Raw genomic sequence first — 14,633 nt, 5'->3', positions numbered from 1 at the left:
ACACTGCCTCCAGTGTACTTCAAAACCCAGCAGATCAGTGCGTTTCAGCACTCTGCGGAGTGAGTCCACATTCATACTGTCACAGATCCATTTCAGATCCATTCAGATTTAATGAAGCTTGATCACACCCAGGTAGGTTTCAGTGGGAGAGTCCGAGATTTTGGCTGCAGGTTCGCAGATCACAGTTAAGGTTTCTCCTCTATTCATGGAAATCCCTACACCCATGAAACCAGTTGAGAGTTTTGGTTTATTGATGAGACCTTTTAAAATGGTTTTTCGATTGTTTGAGTCCACAGTTATTGTATAGTTTTTTGTCATTTGAGGGTTAAGGGTAACCTGCAGGTACAGGAAATATCGGCCTTCGTCCTTCACCCTCAACTCTTTATCTCCCTCAATGAAGCCAGAAGGACTCACGGTCTTCCACTGGAGTTTTTCAACCATGTCTCTTCCATCCCCTGTAAACAAGTCTAGAGATAAGTCATTTTCAGGTTTTTATTATGCATAAACATAAACACTGATAACTGAGAAGACAACCTCAATGTATTCTATATACAGTACCCCCAAGTATTTGCACACTTAAATTGCACTTTAACTGAAATTCATTGCATGAAATGAGGCTGGATCCTTTCTTAAAATTAACATCACTTTTCTGAGACTCTTTTTCATTATCATTATCTTTAACCAGTTGGTCTCAAGCTCTTTTTTCATGGAGGCTCTTCTCTTCTCATGTTCAAAATTTTTCTTCTGTTTATGATCAAATACATGCAGCCATGGTGAACATATGGCCCCAGACTTTTGAAGGTAATGTATTTAAACAAAACAAACTGTGCTGTGTGTCTGTGCTATGTTGTTTTTTATTGTGTTGTATAATAAATAGACATTTGTACAATATTAATGATGTATCCAAATTGCTTAAAAGGAATATTTTGGGTTCAAGTAAAGAAAGAACAATCATAAACTGAAGACACATTAAGATGAAGAATTAAATGTCTAAAAGATTCAAAGAGATAACTTACAGTTTGGTGAAAATGTAATTAGATTCATGTCCATGACTTTTGGCTGTTGGGTGGGGATTCTTTGATCCTGCTGGGTCAGAAAGATTTTGATAAGATTATTATTATTATTATTATTTTTAATCTCTCTCACATCAACTAATTACAGTCAAAATATAGTAAGCAAAACCATAAAAGGAAGATTAATAAAGACCATCTTTGAATGCCTTGCCTGAAATTTTAAGCAAGTTGTAAAAAGATTTAAAAATTATGACCAATAAACGTTTATACAGCATGGGCTTGAGGTATGGGCCCCAAATAGGTTTTTCATGTGTTCTGTGTTGGTCCTATCTGAATTAACCCCCATTATGGGCCCTAAATGGGTTTGTCCATGGATTCTATGTTGGTCCTATCTGAATTAGCTCCAGTATGGGCCCTAAATGGGTTAGCCATGGATTCTATGTCGACCCAATCTGAATTAACCCCAGTATGGGCACTAAATGGATTTGTCCATAGATTCTATGTTGGTCCTATCTGAATTAACCCCCAGTATGGGCCCTAAATGGATTTGTTCATGGATTCTATGTTGGTCATATCTGAATTAACCCCCAGTATGGGCACTAAATGGATTTGTCCATAGATTCTATGTTGGTCCTATCTGAATTAACCCCCAGTATGGGCCCTAAATGGATTTGTTCATGGATTCTATGTTGGTCCTATCTGAATTAACCCCCAGTATTGGCACTAAAATGGGTTTGTCCATGGATTCTATGTTGGTCATATCTGAATTAACCCCAGTATGGGCACTAAATGGATTTGTCCATAGATTCTATGTTGGTCATATCTGAATTAACCCCTGTATGGGCCCTAAATGGGTTTGTCCATAGATTCTATGTTGGTCCTATCTGAATTAACCCCCAGTATGGGCCCTAAATGGATTTGTCCATAGATTCTATGTTGGTCCTATCTGAATTAACCCCCAGTATGGGCCCTAAATGGATTTGTCCATAGATTCTATGTTGGTCCTATCTGAATTAACCCCCAGTATGGGCCCTAAATGGATTTGTCCATAGATTCTATGTTGGTCCTATCTGAATTAACCACCAGTATGGGCCCTAAATGGATTTGTCCATAGATTCTATGTTGGTCATATCTGAATTAACCCCTGTATGGGCCCTAAATGGATTTGTCCATAGATTCTATGTTGGTCCTATCTGAATTAACCCCCAGTATGGGCCCTAAATGGATTTGTCCATAGATTCTATGTTGGTCCTATCTGAATTAACCCCCAGTATGGGCCCTAAATGGATTTGTTCATGGATTCTATGTTGGTCATATCTGAATTAACCCCTAGTATGGGCACTAAATGGATTTGTCCATAGATTCTATGTTGGTCCTATCTGAATTAACCCCCAGTATGGTCCCTAAATGGATTTGTTCATGGATTCTATGTTGGTCCTATCTGAATTAACCCCCAGTATGGGCCCTAAATGGATTTGTTCATGGATTCTATGTTGGTCATATCTGAATTAACCCCCAGTATGGGCACTAAATGGATTTGTCCATAGATTCTATGTTGGTCCTATCTGAATTAACCCCCAGTATGGGCCCTAAATGGATTTGTTCATGGATTCTATGTTGGTCCTATCTGAATTAACCCCCAGTATGGGCCCTAAATGGATTTGTTCATGGATTCTATGTTGGTCCTATCTGAATTAACCCCCAGTATTGGCACTAAAATGGGTTTGTCCATGGATTCCATGTTGGTCATATCTGAATTAACCCCAGTATGGGCACTAAATGGATTTGTCCATAGATTCTATGTTGGTCCTATCTGAATTAACCCCCGTATGGGCCCTAAATGGATTTGTCCATAGATTCTATGTTGGTCATATCTGAATTAACCCCTGTATGGGCCCTAAATGGGTCTGTCCATAGATTCTATGTTGGTCCTATCTGAATTAACCCCCGTATGGGCCCTAAATGGATTTGTCCATAGATTCTATGTTGGTCATATCTGAATTAACCCCCGTATGGGCCCTAAATTGATTTGTCCATAGATTCTATGTTGGTCATATCTGAATTAACCCCCAGTATGGGCCCTAAATGGATTTGTCCATAGATTCTATGTTGGTCCTATCTGAATTAACCCTCAGTATGGGCCCTAAATGGATTTGTCCATAGATTCTATGTTGGTCCTATCTGAATTAACCCCCAGTATGGGCCCTAAATTGATTTGTCCATGGATTCTATGTTGGTAATATCTGAATTAACCCCTGTATGGGCCCTAAATTGATTTGTCCATGGATTCTATGTTGGTCATATCTGAATTAACCCCAGTATGGGCCCTAAATTGATTTGTCCATTGATTTTATGTTGGTCATATCTGAGTTAACCCCTGTATGGGCCCTAAATGGATTTGTCCATGGATTCTATGTTGGTCACATCTGAATTAACCCCAGTATGGGCCCTAAATTGATTTGTCCCAGGATTTTATGTTGGTCATATCTGAATTAAACCCTGTATGGGCCCTAAATGGATTTGTCCATAGATTCTATGTTGGTCCTATCCGAATTAACCCCTGTATGGGCCCTAAATGGATTTGTCCATAGATTCTATGTTGGTCCTATCCGAATTAACCCCCGTATGGGCCCTAAATGGATTTGTCCATAGATTCTATGTTGGTCCTATCCGAATTAACCCCCGTATGGGCCCTAAATGGATTTGTCCATAGATTCTATGTTGGTCCTATCTGAATTAACCCCCGTATGGGCCCTAAATGGATTTGTCCATAGATTCTATGTTGGTCCTATCTGAATTAACCCCAGTATGGGCCCTAATTGGGTTTGTCCATGGATTCTATGTTGTTCCTATCTGAATTAGCCTAAATAGGCCCTAAATGGATTTGTCCATGATTCTATGTCGGCCCTATCTGAATTAACCCTCAGTATGGGCCCTAAATGGATTTGTCCATAGATTCTATGTTGGTCCTATCTGAATTAACCCCCAGTATGGGCCCTAAATGGATTTGTCCATGATTCTATGTTAACCCTATCTGAATTAACCCCCAGTATGGGCCCTAAATGGATTTGTCCATGATTCTATGTCGGCCCTATCTGAATTAACCCTCAGTATGGGCCCTAAATGGATTTTTTCCATAGATTCTATGTTGGTCCTATCTGAATTAGCCCCAGTATGGGCCCCAAATGAATTTGTCCATGGATTCTATGTCGGCCCTATCTGAATTAACCCCAGTATGGGCCCTAATTGGGTTTGTCCATGGATTCTATGTTGTTCCTATCTGAATTAGCCTAAATAGGCCCTAAATGGGTTTGTCCATATGTAGGCCCTATCTGATTTAGCCCACACTGGGGTTAATGGTGGATAGTAGGTTCCTCTGGTTGGTCATTAGGGCATTGTCAACAGGCTGATAGTATTGTTTGCAATTAATTCCAGTCCAATTCATCTATCCCCTTTAGTTCATTTGTTTTCCCCCAAATATATGTCTTTTCAAATGTATGTAAAAGGTATGTGCAGACAAGAAACAAATGAAACAATCATCAGGGAAGAGGAGGGGTGGTAGAGTGGCATTTCCCCTCAGTGGAATGATGTCATAGCATCATGTTCTACTGTTCTGCGGTTGCAGGTTTGTTTTCATCAGTCCAATATGCTGTGCATCTACATATGCGTATGTGTGTGCGTGTGTGTGTGTGTTTGGAAAGAACAAATTTCAAGAGAAAGTATAGTTTCAGAACTTAACCAATTTCATTTTCAAACATCAGAAACAGGTTCTCATATCTTAGGTGTTACTTTTGAATCAAACCGCCAGTTAACCTTTCTGACACAATCACATCCTGATCTTCTGAAAGTTACCAGAAAATTCTATGGAGTCTTCCATAGAGTAGTCTTCTAAGTTCTATGGAATCTTTCCATTCCACAAAAGGTTCTTTATATTGTAAAAAGGTTATTTAGATTTTTAAAATGTTCTTTACACCCTTTTGGAAACTTTATCTTAAAGACTGTAAGAAAAGTAGTTCCCTTATATAATGTCAAAACTGTGACTCAAACTGATGGTAAATTGAATAGCAGAAGATCTCTATTAACCATGTCATAGGAAGTTTCATTTCTTATTTTCTCTCGTGCCAAGTTGTTCTTTGAGCAGTCAGAACATCTTTTGACTTGTTCTTTCTGTTCATGTGGTAATCAGATTTAACCTTCCAACTGTCATAATACCATAGCTAATCATTTATCCGATAAACAAAAGCATCTTTGGCAAATTCAGATCTCTCCACTGTGCTGGAAAGAGAAATGATGATTGATACTGAGAAGCAATATCAATACTGAAATATACTGAGTTTCCATATTTGCACTAAATGAGCTGTTTCCTTACTGATTCACCTTATTGTGTGGTCATTGCATGGTTACTTATTGTAACAGTATATATAGGTTAAATTTATATATGGATCATGTTGATCGTGATAGTGAGGAAGTCTACACCTGCACATCCACTAGGACTTCATACGTCCTCTAAAAATCACCAAAACTCATGTAAAGTTCCGTATTAATTGCTCAGGCATTTTTAATCTTTATTTTTAAGAGTGTAATTACTAAATTTCAAGTAGTATATGTTACTATTTACACTGGAGTGCCAAATAGCATATGCAAATAATAGAGTTCGTCTATTTCAGTCTGCCCTGTCTGTAAATATGAGGGTGTTGTGATTACACACATCTGCATTCCCCCCATCCGCGGTTTTGAGTCAGCAAGCCGCTGTGGTCTGACTGTATCCCACCAGATACACAATACAACAAAAGATCTAGACACAATTGCCTGAATCTGTGTTTATCAGTTTCTTAACATTTTTTTTTTTTATCCAAGTCTCTGCCTCACTTATTAATTAAATTATTGTTTTTCTCATCATACTGTACATGTGAACTTCAATATTGTTTAAAGAGCATCCCAAAATCTCAGAAAAAAGTTCAAAAGCTGTCAGCGGGATGGTACCCTTTCAAAAGATTCTAAAATGTACCATGTAGTTACTATACACACACCTTAGGATACCTTTAAAGTACTATTATGAACCCTGTAGGGGTAAATAAGGTACAAAGGTGAACCTTTTGAAAGGGTACCCCACCAGTGACAGCTTTTGTACCTTTTTTTTTGTTTTTGTTTTTTTTTTTGCCTGAGATTGAGCAGGATGCATCTCATGAGGTTCATAGACAGATTGTTGAAAAAGCTCAACTATAAAAGTTGTGGCATGATCTGATCCATACCTGCAGTTTTTCAGGAGCCGGTGGTTTTCTTTCAATGAAGTGCAGCGTTATTGACGCAGCCAGGCCTAGAGTGAGCAGGGTGGCCCAAACCAGCAATCCCCGTATCATCTTCCTCTGATGGGCCAGAGCTCCACCACCGCCACCCCTGTCACCCGTATTATCACTGCAGTACTCGGCAGATAGAGACATGATGCCCGACAGCCTCAGTGCAGGAGAAGAGTGAGCGAACTGAGGCGAAAACACTGGTGAGGTTGGGATCGATGATGTCGAATGAGCGTGGCCTCCACCTCTCGTCTTCTGGTTGGCCCGTACACAAACCTCAGAGTGTGTCAAGCTTCCTGTACGATGGCTTTGTGTTTGTGTCAGTGAGTGTGTTCCTGTTTAGAGTTTCTCAGCAGATGTCCAAGAGGAGTGCTCTAGTGTACTTTCCCCTAAAGCATGGGTGATGTGCAATATGAAACACCTCTCGTCTGGGCAGGGACAGGCCCTCCTACTCGCCATCAACCGGAGGGAAGCAGGTGTCATAGTCCCTTTAATAGACTGCTGGGAGTTTTTACACTATACAAACCATCACATTCTGTAGACCACATGTGACGCATTATGTGAGACCTGTACCAAACCATCTACTGTGTTGTTGTGTACAGGTGTTGGTTTCGTTTTTTCTTGCCTTAACTTGTTCAGTGGCCAGAGTGAGCTTGTTCTGACATGTTATATATATAGAGAGAGAGAGAAAGAATCCAGAGCTAAACTGTATGTGCCATATTTATCTTCTGCATATTTTATTATTCTGACTAAACATGTTCTGACATGTGGTAACATTATATTTCACCTTAAATTAAAAGATAAAAAATAAATAACATTAAAATAAATAGATAAATACAACAATAATACAAAAGTGAGATGATGTACACTTCTGTTCAAAAATAGTAGTAAAATTTGTATTGTTTTCAAAAGAAGTACTGTATGCTTTATTTATTTGATTAAAAATACAGCACAGTAAAACAAATGTTATTAAAATGTAAAATAACTGTTTTCTATGAATATACTGTAAAATGTAATTTATTCCTGTGGTCAAAGCTGAATTTTTAGCATCATTACTCCAGTCTTCTGAGTCACATGATCCTTCAGAAATCATTCTAATATGATGATTTGCTGCTCAAGAAACATTGTTATTATCAATGTTGAAAACAGTTTTGCTGCTCAATTTTTTTTTTTTTTTTGTGCAAATACTTCTAGGATATAATTTTCTTAGGATAATTAAATTGAATAATAATGATCAATTTACCTGCATTACAGTAAGAAATCGTTTTACACTAATTACAGTACAATAATTAATACAATACATAAATAGCATGATTTGTATACTGTAAATATTTGAATGTATCCTTTTTACACATTAACAATGAGAATGAGAAAATTTTGCTTGCATTGAAGGAGTTAAGGTCATTTTTATTTTTAAAAAAAAATCATAATAATTAGCTTTCTAATAACTTCTTATTTTTTCTTGTTATTTTGAGATGAAAAATAAGCAAGATTTATTATTGACAGGTTTTGTGTGATCCACTTGTGATCGTTTTGCACTTGCATGGTTGGTTGGTTACACTATAGTTACACAGTTACACTATTATATTACTAGTTTAGTTACAGTTACGCTATTTATATTTTTTACGTATACCATTTCATTAAGACGCAAAATGTGTGAAAAGCATTAAAAACACACATACAACCTTTATGTAATTACGCATTTGTGGATATGACCCAGTTGTGGTTTTCCCCTGTGACCCAGAATCATGCAGAAAGCCTGAATATGAAAATAAATGACAAATGATTAGTAACAAACAGCCATCAAGTTGGTCGTATTCTGTAGCGCATCCTCCTTCAGCTTCCTTTTTTAATTACTTGGAAGAATTGATGCTAATCGTGTCACAAGAATTATCACGACCGCAAACTATGCAATAACTATGTAACAACAATGTAATAACTATGTAACTGTACAATTCAATAGCAGAAAAAAATGAAGTGTGTGTGTGATGTCTGTGCATGTATATGTTGACTGTCATGTCCTGGATATATGTGGTTTACCTGTGAAAGTTTCTCAATACGATTGACTCTTGCTATTTGTCACCAGCCAGATAAAGTGTTTCACAACACCTGCAGGAAAATAGTAAACCAATAAACCAGAAAGAGGGAAATGATGAAATATCAACACTTTCCAAAGCCACAAGAAATTTTCCAAGCTTTAGCTTTTTAAAGCCCTGGGTAAGATAATAAATCAAAGATAATAAAAAGAAGAACCGTTGCTCTGATGTGTCTTTGATTGAGAGGAACTGAAAGAGAAACAGAGGTATATTTCAAAGATGAGGTCATCCAGTGACTCCAGCTGGGGCGGGTGGTGTTAGTGACTAGTCACTTTTGTAGGTGGGACCCTTTGCTCCACTAGAGGAAGCTCAGACCTCCAAAAACACCTGAGATACGTGGGGAGGGGATTGGAAAGTTGGTGTTGCGTGAACATGGTAACATATGTCTATGACTGACCTTTCTCTCTCCTACTCAATTTCCATTCTTTGCCAACTGACCGGGCTGACATTATCTAATGATCTTATGAACTAGGCCACAGTTTATCACTACTTTGAAAGGCTTTCAATGGAACAACTAAAGAAGGCGTGTTTTAAAAAATGAAATATGCCCTTGGGGGATTTTGAAAGTGAGATACTTGTCAGTTTAAAAGTTTGACATGAATCCAGCTCAGGATGGATTTACTGCTGTAATTTTTATACTACTGATGAGGATAAAGACACACAACCATCCGTTCACTTCTCCGGGCTCTGGGTTTGAATCTTTTAATGAGTGTAAGATATTCCTATGTCAGAACATCCACTTTAAATGTACATTCAGTTTTCATTTTCACTCTAACATCATTGGTTACAAGTAGTAGTCCTGCATAAATTTTTTTTGTGATTGAAAAAATCACTCTTAGAAAAAAAGGTTCATTGTGGTCCTCTAGGTCCTCGGGTTCTTGACTCAATTTTAAAGAACACTTTATGTCAAAAATGTTCTAAATAAGGAGAGATGTCTAAAATGTTCGATGAAGTGTGTTTATGAGCTGTTTAATTCAAATAATGTAATTAAAATGACAGATAAATTAAAACTAAACTAAATCCATAAAATGATCCCATAATGGGAATCCCTAAAAGGTTCTACATTACGCATTACAGAACCCTTAATATCTATATCCACTTTATTCCAATGCCCCATGATGCTTTGTGAGAATTATGGGTGTAACTTCCGTTAAAGGATTAGTTCACTTTCAAATAAAATTTCCTTATAATTTACTCACCCCCATGTCATCCAAGATGTCCATGTCCTTCTTTCTTCAGTCGAAAAGAAATTAAGGTTTTTGATGAAAACATTCCAGGATTATTCACCTTATAGTGGACTTCAATGGGCACCAAACAGTTGAAGGTCAAAATTAGTTTCATTGCAGCTTCAAAGTGTTCTACACGATCCCAGACGAGAAATAAGGGTCTTATCTAGAGAAACCATCGCTCATTTTCTCATTTTTGTTTTTAAATTTTATACATTTTAACCATAAATGCTCTTGAACTAGCTCTCTTCTTCTTCTTCTTCTTCTCTATTTGAATTCCAGCAGTGTAGACACTGCTAAGTGTATTACTGCCCTCTCAGGTCAAAGTTATAAAATTAAAAAAAAAAAAATTAGAAAATGAATGATGGTTTCTCTAGATAAGACCCTTATTTCTCGTCTGGGATCGTGTAGAACACTTTGAAGCTGCAATGAAACTAATTTTGACCTTCAACTGTTTGGTGCCCATTGAAGTCCACTATATGGAGAAAAATCCTGGAATGTTTTCATCAAAAACTTTAATTTCTTTTCAACTGAAGAAAGAAGGACATGGACATCTTGGATGACATGGGGGTGAGTGAATTATCAGGAAAATTTTATTTAAAAGTGAACTAATCCTTTAATCAAAAATGTTCATTAACTTTTTACATATATACATTTATTCATTTAGCAGACGCTTTTATCCAAAGCGACTTACAATTGAGGAATACAATAAGCAAGTCATCATGACGAGGTAAATAGACACAAGAAGTGCTCACAATACAAGTTTCAGACATTGCTTAGAGTAGCATAAGCTAGAATAGGGAGGGATAAAAGGAAGTGAAAGCATGGATTTTTTTTTTTTTTTAAGATGAGATTAAGTGCTCTCGAAAGAGATGAGTTTTCAGCTGTCTTTTGAATATTGCCAAGGATTCTGCATTCGCAACTTCAGCATTGCGTGATACTATTTCAAAGTGATTTCAGTCACTTTGACAGATAATAAATTGTATTTACCTGTGAAAACAAACCTGGAAAGAGACATGAGGCTTTGAGGAGAAAAATGAGATCCTTTGTGCATTCCAGTGAATTATCAATGGGATATATCATAAATTAAATTGGGAGAACAGACCACAAATGTGCAGTATATGTTGTCCTTTTTCATATTACAGCAGAATACAAAGGGAAAAGAAAATAATCATGAGGAAAAGAATGCAGCGACTAAAAAGAGCTCTTGCCATAGATGTTCTTGTTAAAAAATGTCATGTTAAAATACCAACCGTTACATTATTCTCACAATGTCTGAAAATAAAACATGAAGGAAAATTGACAGCTCATTCAGTCAAACTGGCAGATAAGCTTTATTTCTAGGGCAACCTTATGATTTAAAATGATTCATTTCAGTCTTAATGGAAGTTCCCTAAACAAGAAGAGCCACCCATAATTCAAAAACAATAGGCTCATCAGGAATAAGGTGGATAGAACCTTTTCCTCTAAGTGGTCGTTTTCACTGAATGCTTTTTTTCCTTTCCACTGTACTACTTTTCCTTTGTTTTCATTGTAAACACGTGCTAGAAGGGCATCTTTCACCATTGCGCTTAACCACCATTTAACCGTCTTTTGTTTGCACATGACACAGCATTCTAGTTAAAATAAGCTAAAATTTCGTTCCACTGATCTGCGTCTTGCCTTTTAACCACATAACTGTCTTTAGCCATTTAAAAAAAAAACAACTGCTGAAGACATATCTTTTTTTTGTCAACACTTGACCCAGTAATATTAGCACTTACTTTTTTTCTGTTTTCTATTTCTATTCTGTCTCTCCATCTATTTATTTAAAAAATTAATTGCTACGAGCACTTTGCTGGAATAACTGGGACTTGACACGGCACTTGCATTCTGTAGCACTCATGTTGATTTGATTGCTTCTATTGTTCTCTTCACTTTTGGAGAAAAGTATGTAAATGTAAAATGCATTCTGTGTGAACCGGTCCGAGTGTAGTCTTGTCTATATTTTAGAGGCATGCTACACTGCAAAAAAAAAAAAAAGAAGATTTTTCTAACTTGCAAATAATAGCAAGCAAAATTATTGAAGTAGGCATGTTTAACAAGAACATAGGCCTACTATATTTCTTTCTCTGTCTCTCTCTCTCTTTTTTTTTTTTTTGGTTAAATCAATGTGTTATATGTATAACTAGGGCCTACAATAACAGAAAGGTGTGGAAAAACTGAATTCAGTAAATAAAACACTGAAGAAATGACCAGAAATGTGTGTAGATTTAGAATTCACCCAGAAGTATCAACCATACATATTGTGTTCATCCAGGTGTTCATTTATAAGTACTGTATACATATTCAGAATATATAACAGACATAACTTTGCTAATGTCATGTTGCATTTTTAATTTAGTGAATTGTATAGTTATCATGTTGGATATAAACATAGTTATTTTGTAGGCATTTTTTATACAGTTTGTAATGCCAACATTTTGAAGACAATCAAACTGAACATATTGTAGGCTACAACCTAAGTATATATGCACTTATTTTTGTTATCTGTGTGTACTGGAAATTTATGTCATCAAGACAAAAATGTCTTGCTTGTGTAAACACGCTTGTAATGTCATTCTGATTCTGAAACAAATGGCTGTTTGTCTCCACCTACAGGTCCTAAAACGTTTCTACACTTAATGCGATGCTCTGTATGTGTGATGGTTCAGTGGAAGAGACATCATTGGAATCTAAGTGACTGTCTATAAAAGTTCTATAACAAACATCAGTTGATCCACAACATTAATGTTGTGTATTTTGTGGAAGGAAACAGTGTTTTTTCCCCCCAGTTTTGTCTGTACTAAGCACAGATACTTTGTCTGAATATTAGTGATAGTAATCCATGAGAAAAGATTTCAAGATGAGTGAGGACAGCAGTCCTTGGTCGGCAAGGACACTTGCCGATCTTCAGCAATTTAATCTTTGTTGATGTGAACAGAACTTAAGATGGCAAAGCCAGATTCTGTTAGATCAGATGCAAAATGTCATTGTTAAAACACTCACCAGATGGCAATATTTGCCAATTCTTCAAAGTTCACCAGACCTGCAAATAACTGAAAACCTCACACAAATGTCTTCAAAAAACCCCTGCAGAGATCCCCAAGACTTTATGTGATTTAATTACATTAAATATCAGCCTATATTATTGTAATCCATGCTGTACACCTTTACAAATAAAGGTTCTTGGCATTGATGGCTCCATGAAGTACCTTCAACATCTTTCCACTGCACAAAAGGTTCTTTATAGTGCAAAAAGGTTCTTTAGATTATTAAAATGTTTACACACTGAGAAAGGTTCTTTAGGGAACCCAAAATGGATCTTCTATGGCATCAGAATCAGGTTTCCAATATGGTTGCCATTTAATAAAAAAAAGAAAAGAAAAAAAGATCAGCTGATCAGTGCTTCAGAGCTGGAGTTGGAACACAAGGAGAGACAACATTTGCTGGTGATTAGAAAGACAGAATTTGTTTCTTTACATACACATGGAGTTTCAATTAATGGTGCCGTCACAATTACGGCCCTTTGGTGAATTTTCGTGTTCAAAATCCAGTCATTTCAATAGAAATCAATGTGATCGGGAACATTTCCCCATGTAGATTTCACAACGGGTTCATCTTGATCATGCGGATTCGCTGTGTTGACCAACTGAAAGCTGCTTGGTTTGAAAGTGACCTTTGAGCTGTTTTTCATATTTCAGTATGCTCTTGCCAAAAGACAATTGACTTTTTTGACTTTGCAAATATGACTGCGCCTTTATTCAAAAATGTTCACTTGGCCTAAACAGTCTCATTTCAAAGGCTGCACCCTCCTTAGGTCACATTTGTCTACACTGATTCATAATGCTCCGAAGCTTCCCGAAGCAGTGTTTTGAAATCGGCCATCACTAAATAAGTCGTGATTTTGTTTTTTTTGGCGCACCAAAAATATTCTCGTCACTTTATAATATTAATACTGAACCACTGTACTCACATGAACTGATTTAAATATGTTTTTAGTACCTTTATGGATCATTTCTCCCTATGAAGGCCTCACGGAGCCATCGGATTTCAACTAAAATATCTTAATTTGTGTTCCGAAGATTAACGAAGGTCTTACAGGTGTGGAACGGCATGAGGGTGAGTAATGACAGAATTTTCATTTTTGGGTAAACTATCCATTTAAGGCTGTCTCATTTAAGAAAAGTAACCATTACATTGCAAAGTAAGAAATTACAGCCTTAGGAGGAATAACAGTCAATTTTATAATGGTTACTTTTCTTAAAGTAGGCATGAAACGGAAGTTGCGATAGTAAGCTATATTTTCTTCCGTATATTGTGACATACTGTATTAGCTTCTCGAGTGAAACAGCTTCTCAAACAAGAAAAAATGTATGGCACAACTTGTTGTGGTTTGCTATTGCTGTGATGTCATGTGACAGGTTGTCCCGCCCTCATGCCAGTAAACACATCATCAGAGAAGAGAAGTTGCTGCAAGAGGGAGGGAAAGTTATTTCGATTAAAGATAATGAGGGCACGTGAATAAAAAATGATGTGCACAATAATACAGAAATATTCCATTAAAAAAGTACATTTTGATTACATTGTGACTCTAAATGAGACATCATAGATGAGGTATGTGGACAAATGTTGATATTTGCCGCCTCAGGTGACCGCCAGTTATATTTGGTGTCTCATTTCGAAGGCTGGGCCCTCCGAATCTACCTCTCGAGCTCTTTTCGTTAACAACATAAAAATACTAATGATATTATTTATCATTTTATCATATATTTAGGCTACAAGTGCATATTACAAAAACAGTGCTTTGTTTAAAATAGCTTAGGATAGCTAACACTTGGCTAAATGTTCTATATTGCACCAAAAGACGATTTGGGTTGCAAGTTTGCAAGTTTTCCCGCGTTCAGTACACGTACAACGCCAAAATGCTGTCTGGGTAGGCAGCTCACTAGGTTTTGAGACAGCCCTAAAGAGGGCGGAGGAATA

General features: G+C 36.8%; 1 protein-coding gene across 4 annotated transcripts in view; it reads right to left on the bottom strand.

Annotated features, from left to right (window-relative positions):
• tnfsf18 (TNF superfamily member 18) overlaps positions 1–6,809 on the bottom strand; it is an 8,463-nt gene extending 1,654 nt beyond the window's left edge. The window contains exons 1-3 of one of the 4 annotated variants that reach the window (XM_048167640.1): positions 6,266–6,809; positions 1,017–1,083; positions 1–467 (exon numbers count right to left, since the gene is read on the bottom strand). The exon at positions 1–467 is cut by the window's left edge and continues 1,654 nt beyond it. In XM_048167640.1, coding sequence (XP_048023597.1) covers positions 109–467; positions 1,017–1,083; positions 6,266–6,454 — 615 coding nt within the window. In that variant the 5' untranslated portion in view covers positions 6,455–6,809 and the 3' untranslated portion in view covers positions 1–108. Of the gene's footprint in view, positions 468–1,016; positions 1,087–6,265 lie in introns of all 4 variants that reach the window. The other 3 variants (XM_048167759.1, XM_048167573.1, XM_048167679.1) reach the window with 3 other exon arrangements.
• Positions 6,810–14,633: the final 7,824 nt, after the last annotated feature.

This window comes from Megalobrama amblycephala, linkage group LG1 (assembly GCF_018812025.1).
Source record: "Megalobrama amblycephala isolate DHTTF-2021 linkage group LG1, ASM1881202v1, whole genome shotgun sequence".
Taxonomy (NCBI): domain Eukaryota; kingdom Metazoa; phylum Chordata; class Actinopteri; order Cypriniformes; family Xenocyprididae; genus Megalobrama; species Megalobrama amblycephala.
Note: the sequence above shows the minus strand (reverse complement) of the source record. Positions and strands in the feature narration are given on the sequence as shown.